At 42.9% G+C, this 7,989-nt stretch overlaps 1 protein-coding gene across 1 annotated transcript in view; it reads left to right on the top strand.

The window, feature by feature from the left end:
• Nucleotides 1-4,830: 4,830 nt before the first annotated feature.
• AMACR (alpha-methylacyl-CoA racemase) overlaps nucleotides 4,831-7,989 on the top strand; it is a 17,272-nt gene continuing 14,113 nt past the window's right edge. Inside the window, exons 1-2 of the mRNA XM_010725318.3 lie at nucleotides 4,831-5,638; nucleotides 7,773-7,933. Of these exons, the coding sequence (XP_010723620.1) occupies nucleotides 5,500-5,638; nucleotides 7,773-7,933 (300 nt within the window). The 5' untranslated portion in view covers nucleotides 4,831-5,499. The remainder of the gene's footprint in view (nucleotides 5,639-7,772; nucleotides 7,934-7,989) is intronic.

The following is a 7,989-nucleotide window of genomic DNA, read 5'->3' as shown; positions in this document are numbered from 1 at the left end:
AAGCGGTGCTCGGGGCGCCTCCACGGCGGCGGCTCTGCGAGAGGGAGAGGGCGCGTGCAGTGCAGAGGGGGATCCCTCAGTCTGTGGCCTTTTTGATGTGTGCAGGGGGAATGGGAAGGGAACAGCTTCTGGGAGTTTATTTCCCTCGGCTGGGTGGGACAGACGCGGATTTGTGGAATCCATCAGGCCAGCTGCACCAAAGGGAGAAACCGTGCTCTGCCAGGCCGTGCCCCACACTGCCTGGGGCAGGCTGAGCACATGGTGCTGGGCAACGCCCGTGCGTCTGAGAAGGCATGTGTGAGTGTGGACGGCAGTCCTGCGGAGTCTGTCGACCCTGCTCACACTTGTGAGGTTAACGTAGTAGGTAGTCCCGGAGCTTGTGATTCCTCTGCAGGCAGCAGATGTGTGTGAGATGCTTTATTAATTCATAAACCGTGTTTTTAACTTCAGGGATTCCTAGTTCAGAGGGATGGAACTTCTCCGCTACAAGGACAGAATGAGGGAGATGGGGCTGTTCAGCCTGGGGAAGAGACAGCTCTGAGGTGTCCTGATAGCAGCCTTGCAGTGTGTAAATAACAGCTGTAAGAAAGATGGGGACAGACACTTCAGCATGGTCTATTGTGATAGGACAGGGGGAAATGGCTTCAAACTAAGAGGGGAGATTTAGATTGGATTTACAGAAGTTCTTTACAGTAAGGGTGGTGAGGCAGTGGAACAAGTTGCCCAGACAGGCTGCGTGGATGCCTCGTTGCTGAAGACATTGAAGGTGAGACTGGAGCAGTCTCTGAGCACCCTGATCTAGCTGCAGATGTCCCCATTCATTGCAGGAGAGTTAGGCTGTGTGACCTTTAAGAATCTCTTTCAACTCAAATGGTTCTGTGTTTCTATGATTATCTGGAAATGCAGTCAATTCTTTAACTAGACATTAAGGTTTATGGGCCTGAAACTATAAAAGGTAAATGTTTGATCCAGCATAAATTTAATGTGAACCAAAGAGATGAGAAGGGTCTAAGTGGAAGGAGAGTTTCTTTAGGCATACATGGACTTTGACCTTCAGACAGTGATCTTGTGGCTCAGTGATTGTTAAACACCCTATCCTCACTCGTACTTGAAAATCTTGCTCATACAATAGCAGGAGAATCAGCAGAAAGTAGCTTTTGACTTCGACTGTGTATTCTGAGCCAGTACTGTACCTTTGTTGTCAAATAAGTGAATTTATGGAGGGAGTATATTTCATTTCCTGTTGGTAATTAGATGGATCTTGCCTTTCAGAATAGATGTGAGTTTGTAGAACTGTGGTACTAAATGTCACCCCCTTTCTCTGTAACATTAAATATTTTCAATGCCCAGTAATACAAGAGAAGTAGACCTGAAGGATTTTGAAGATGTAATAATTCTATGAACAATTTGAAACAAGTTGCACTAATAGGTTCTGGAGTAGAACAGACATATCAGTTATGTCAGTATTGGGACCTGTCCTGTTTAATATGTTTATTGATGACCTGGACGAGGAGATTGAGTGGACCCTCAGTAAGATTGTGAATAATACCAAGCTTTGAGGAAGTGTCAATTTGCTTGGGGGAAGAAAAGTGCTACAGAGAGATCTGGACAGGCTGCATCACTGGACTGAGGCCCATAAAGATGAAGTTCATAGAATCACATAATTTTGTGGAAGGGACCTTTAAAGGTCGTTTAATCCAACTCCCATGCAATGAACAGGGACATGCACAGCTCAATCAAGTTTCTCAAGGCGTGATACAGTTTCACTTAGAAGTCTCCAAGGACAGGGCTTCAACCACATCTCTAGGCAACCTGTTCCAGAGCCTCACCACCCTCACTGTAAAATACTTTCTGCTTATATCCAACCTAAATCTACCCTTTGTAAGATTGAAGCCATTTCCCTTGTTCTATCACCGCAGACCCTGTGAGTCTGTCCCCTTCTTTCTTGTAGCTTCTCTTCAGATACTGAAAGGCTGCTATCAGGTCACCTCAGAGCCTTCTCTTCTCCTGGCTGAACAGCCCCAGCTCTTTCAGCCTGTGGTTGTAGCAGAGGTGTTCGTTCCTTGGATTGTTTTTGTGGCCCTCCTCTGGATGCACTCCAACAGGTCTTTGTCTCTCCTGTACTGAGGACTCCACATCCAAATGCAGTACTCCAGGTGAGGCCTCACCAGCACAGAGTAGAAGGGTAGAATCACCTCTCTCGCCCTTCTGGCCAAGCTTCCTTTGATGTAGCCCAGGATACAATTAGCATTCTGGGCTGCCTCATGTCCAGTTTCCCATCCACCAGTACTCTAGGTCTTTTTCAGCAGAACTGCTCCTTTCATCCCCCAGCTTGTAGCGGTAGTGAAGGTTGCCATAACCCAGGTGCAATATCTTGCATGTGGATTTGTTGAACCTTGTGAGTTTCACCCGAGCACACTGCTCAAGCCTGTTTACGTCCCCCTGGATGGCATCCTGTCCCACTGGTGTGTTGCCCGCACCGCACAGCTTGGTGTCAGCAGCAAACTTGCTAAGGGTGCACTTGTCTGCACTGTCCATGTCCTTGATGAAGATATTAAAGAGTATAGATTCCAGCACTGACTTCTGGGGACCTCACTTGTCACTAATCTCCATCCAGATGGAACCATTAACCACCACTCTCTAGACTCAATCCTGCAGCCAGTTCTTTGTTCATTGAACAGTCTATCCATTAAATCCATATCTTTCCAATTTGGAGAGAAGGATGCTGTGGGATACCTTTTCAAAGGCTTACTAAAGTCCAGATAGATGACATCAGTGGCTCTTCCCTTGTCCATTGATGCAGTGACACCATCATAAAATGCCAGTAAGGTTGGTCAAAGAGGATTTGCCCTTGGTGAAGCCATGCTTGTTCTCCCCTGTCACCTCACAGCCTTCCATGTGCCTTAACATAGCTTCCAGGAGGATCTCCTCCATGATCTTCCCTGACACAGAGGTGAAACTGACAAGTGAGCAGTTCCTGGGGTCACCCTTTTTACTCTTTTTAAAAATGGGTGTGATGTTGCCTTTTGTTCAGTCACCTGATTGCCGTGACTTTTGAAATGTCGCTGAGAGTGTCTTGGTGACTACATCAGCTCATCCCCAAAGGACTCGCAGATGCATCTCATTGGAACCCACAGACTTGTGGATATTCAGGTTCCTCAGGTGCTCGCAGACCTGATCTTCCCACATCATGGGAAGGATGTTATTTCCCTGACCTCCCACTACCTACCCAAACATTTGAGGGCTGTGTGGCGAGCAGTTATCAAGGAAGATGGATGCAAATAATTTCCTCAGCCTTCTCCTTGTTACTGTTTTACCAGCTTGCCCATATCACTTACTAGGGGAGTTCACCCTCCTAGACTTTCCTTTTGTGGCTGACGTACTTGAAGAAGCCTTTCTTTTTGGCATCCCTTGCCAAGGTCAATTCAAGCTGGGTCTTGGCTTTCCTGACCACATCCCTATGTAGCCCATCTTTTGACCACAAACTCATTGCCATGTAAGCCATTTTGTTGTCCAGAAAACCAAAGTTCTGGCAATGGCAGCAGCCACAAAACCATTTATTAAAGATAAGATCCTTTGTTTTGTTTCTGTGTCCTTAGCCAATACAGGAGGCAGAGAGAAGATGATCAATGCATTCAATTCCTTGTTGTCTCAAGGCCCTGAAGCCCTTGACCCATGTATAGCTGCTTCATCTTCCCCTGTATGGAAAAGCATACAGAGTTGTGGCCTTGACAGCTGGTCGAGGTTTCCTGGTGACATCTTGAGTCCCAGCAAACTTCTCTAAGAACAGGGTCTGCTCATCATGTTGGACATCAGTTCCTTGGAGAGAGTAATCACATACAACTAATACCCATCTCTTTTTTCTGCAACATGACTCAATAAGACCAAGTACCAGGTCCTGCACTTTGGCCACAACAACCCCAGACATTGCTACAGGCTTGGAGTGGAGTGGAAGACAGTGTGGAGGACATGGACCCGGGGGTGCTTATTGATGTTCAACTAAACATGAGCCAGCAGTGTGCCCTACTGTCCACGAAGGCCAATGGCATCCTAGTTTGTATCAGAAATTCTGTAGCCAGCAGGAGCAGGGAGGTGAATGTCCCCCAGTACTCAGCTCTGGTGAGGCTGCACCTCAGGTACTATGTTCAGTTTTGGGCTACTCACTACAAGACAGTTGTAGAGGCCTAGAAGCATGTTCAGAGAAGGGCAGTGAAGCTGGTGAGGGATCTGAAGCACAAGTCTTAAGAGGAGTGTCTGAGGGAACTGGGATTGTTTAGTCTGAAAGAGACTCAGGGTAGACCTTATCACTCTCTACAGCCACCTGAAGGGTGGTTGTGATGAGGTGGGGGTTGGCCTCTTCTCCCACATAACGAACAATAGGGCTAGAGGGAGTAGCCAGAAGTGGGGCCATGGCAGGTTCAGGCTGGATAGTGGGAAGAATTTCTTCTCTGAGAGGATGGTCAGGTGCTGCAAGAGGCTGACCAGAGCGGTAGTTGAGTCACCGTCCCTGAAGGTGTTCATGAAACATTTAGATATTGTACTGAAGGACATGGTTTAGTGGGAAATATTGGTGGTAGGTTATGGTTGACTGAATGATCTTGGAGGTCTTTTCCAACCTTGATGATTCTGTGATTCTATGGGGAGTCAATCCCCTCCTCTCTGAACTGACTCTGCCTGCAATCAGTACAGATAATGGCTTATAGTCTGACCAGAAGGCACTGAGCCAATAAAGATCTGTATTTATTTGCAACTTAAATCTGCTTCTTTTAAATCTGTTATTTTAGAATGCAAGATAAAAAATTTAGGCTTGATTACTGTAAACTCATGCTGATCAAGCCTGTATTTCATTGATTTCTAAAAGTTCCTTTTTCTCTGCATTAGAAAACAACACATTTTCTTTTGTGTAATTATTGCAAATAAATTGTGGAATATATAGTGGCACGTCCATTTGCATTAGCGAGTTAAAAGATACAGGAATGCATGTTGTACTGAGAGGCTAATATGATGAAGAGAATGAGCCTGGTCTAGCGGTTGAAATTAGATGATCTTAGAGGTTCTTTTTAACCCAGGCCATTCTATAATTCTGTGATATATTCCAGTGAAAAATTGAAGCAATTTCATATAATTTAGATGTGGAAACTGTAAGAGTAAACTCTTTCCTGGGGTGAATTGTTTTAAAGTTATGCCTGCTTTTGGTCGCTTTCTACTATAGAGCAGAGCAAGCTATTGGCCTGCTTTTGGAAAACAAAACAGAAAGCAGAAGAATAAGAAATGACCCTAAACCTTAATTTGCATTTAATTGGCTTGCATTCAAAATGTATGCAGTTAGCTGGTAATTTGTTACATTCTGACTGTTAATGTTTTAATATGAACAATGATTTAGAATATGTTTCAGAAATGGCAGTACATTTCTGTTGTTTTATGAGTAAACCTTGAATCATCTATATTATTGAACATAAACGTGAATTAGGATTCTGTGCTTTGTCTCATTGAGGTGTCATGGAAAAACTTGGTCTTGGTCCAGAGATCCTTCTGCATGAGAACCCCAGACTCATCTATGCTAGACTCACTGGATTTGGTCAGACAGGAAAGTATGCCAAGTCTGCAGGACATGACATCAATTATCTGGCTTTATCAGGTAGGCTGTAAAATTTTCTGTTGAATGAAGTGTTATTTTTCTCCTCAAGACTCAAGCATTCACTGAGAAGTTCTTTGCACGTAGCTCAGATAACCTCAGATGCAGTCTGATGAGACAACTGACCTGCTCTAAAGCATATCTATCAATGAGAGGAGGATTTCTTTCTCCTTCTGCTGCTCCCTGCTCATTTCTCCAGTCAGCTCTGGTGCTTGCTTAACCCCTGTGGAAACTCACTCAGCTCCTTAACAAGTCAGAAACTAACTAGGAAAAAAGAGGATGTTTTTCTGGCAGGAAATTGAGATGAAGCAGTTTATTAAGAGGTCTGACAGATATAAAATTCTTGTATGAGAAAGGATGAAATGCTGTCTGGACTGGACAGTTCTTTTTGGCAGCAACAGTGAGCTGTTAGGCTACACCAACATGACTTCTCAGACTGTACAGTTTTTTCCTTCCTTTGTGTTATTTATTGGAATAAGATTTTTTTCTTTATAGAAAGGATGGAAGTTTTTACGTATTTTTGTCTTTCTTTGGGGCTTTTCTCCTAGAAAATTTGATATAATCCCCAAAGTTCTGTGGATAATTTTGTGTATATTTGTGAGCATCTGCTTTAAAGTAAAGGAAAGGAAAGGAAAATTAAACAGCCTAAGTTATGTGAGCATGTTTTGCTTTTCTTCTCTAATATCTGTATTGATACCAAGTGAGGAGAAAGGAAGTTTAAAATAACCTGGTTTTGTCTGTAGTGCTGTTTTCTTATGGTATTGTGTTATGGACAGAATGCTGATTTCAAGTATCACAGTTCTACAGGTATGCAGCATTAAACAACAGAATTACCCAACTCTGATGATAGCAATCAGTGCACCATCAGTGCTGTCAAGCATGGCCTCATTTACTGCTGTTCTCACTACTTCAGATTCTGCTGCTTCTCCAAATGTATGTGGGAGGAGAGAAATCGGGCCAAAAAATTCTTGGTTTCTGCCAACTTGAAAGAAACAAGACAAAGTATTTGAAAGATATCTGTCCTCAAAAATTAGATATTACATTGTGGGTAATTTCCTGATGAACTCTGGCTTTCTTTGAATAAGTATGTTAATGTGATGGTGACTAAGAACCCTAAGATAGTTAAAAGAGATTTCAGTCGGTGATGTGGCTTTACATTTGCACTACAAACTTTGCAGAATTATTTGTACAGTCCACTCTGTTGTCTGTACTCAGGAAGTGAGTTAGAGCATTAGCTAGCTAAATAGTGCCTTAGAATCACACAGTTCTCAGGAAATTTTGACAATGTATATTGTGAGTCTCAGGCCTTAGGCTAAAGGCTTAGGACAGACATGACCATGTGCATACTTTTATTTACCCAGAGGGACCTACAAGGAAACTAAGAAGAATGAAGTGACAGTAAGAAGGTTGTTCAGGATATCATAAAAATGCTGACAGATTCAGAGCTCTGACTGAAGTAAATTTACCTACCCTTTACTCAATCCTCTTTCATCTTCTGCATAGTTTCTGGCATAAACATAGGTTCCTAGTGTCTGTTGCATGCAATCAAAGGTTACCTTTGTATGTTATTCATCCATTCCTCTGATACACAACCTGTTTTTCAAGGATAGTTCAGGTGAGAGGATAGAAGTGAGGATGTCAGCGTGAAATCCTTTGTTAGTACTGTTAATTTGTAGGTTATGTGCCCTGAAGATTGCACATCTGCATTTTTACTTTAAAAGCTTCAAGTGAGAAAAATTCACTGTTGTTGCTCTGGGGAATGTTCATAAAGCCTACTGAATTTTTTGTGGGGGTTCTATCCATGCAGAAGTATTAATATAGAATTATTGCATACAAGTTAATTTTCTGTGAAATGTTGTACTTACGTAGCCAAATGATCGGTGATTTATCTACGAGATACTAACTTCTTTATTAATTTATATATTTACATATGTCTTTACTGATGTGATTTCAGATATCCTGTTATTTTGTGAATGACAGAGTAACTATTTGCTAAAACACGGCTGGAGATGAATCAGAAAGCCATTGGGAAAGTTTGCTTTGGCCTGTATTTGCCTGCATAAATTGAAAAGAATGAAACTTGGCTTACAAATATCTGTTTTAATGCGTATGTTTGCTTTGTTTGCTCTGCTTTCAGGTGTGCTGTCAAAGCTGGGTAGAAAAGGTGAAAATCCATATGCACCTTTAAATCTCCTAGCTGATTTTGCAGGTGGAGGGTTGTTATGCGCACTGGGCATTATTATAGCCCTTTATGAACGTACCATATCTGGCAAAGGGCAGGTTGTTGATGCAAGTATGGTAAGTCTTCTCTTGGGAAAGGGGTGGAAAAGTGGTTCAATTTGTTTGTTAAGACT

Source organism: Meleagris gallopavo, chromosome Z (genome assembly GCF_000146605.3).
Source record: "Meleagris gallopavo isolate NT-WF06-2002-E0010 breed Aviagen turkey brand Nicholas breeding stock chromosome Z, Turkey_5.1, whole genome shotgun sequence".
NCBI lineage: Eukaryota > Metazoa > Chordata > Aves > Galliformes > Phasianidae > Meleagris > Meleagris gallopavo.
This window is presented reverse-complemented; position numbering and strand designations above follow the sequence as displayed.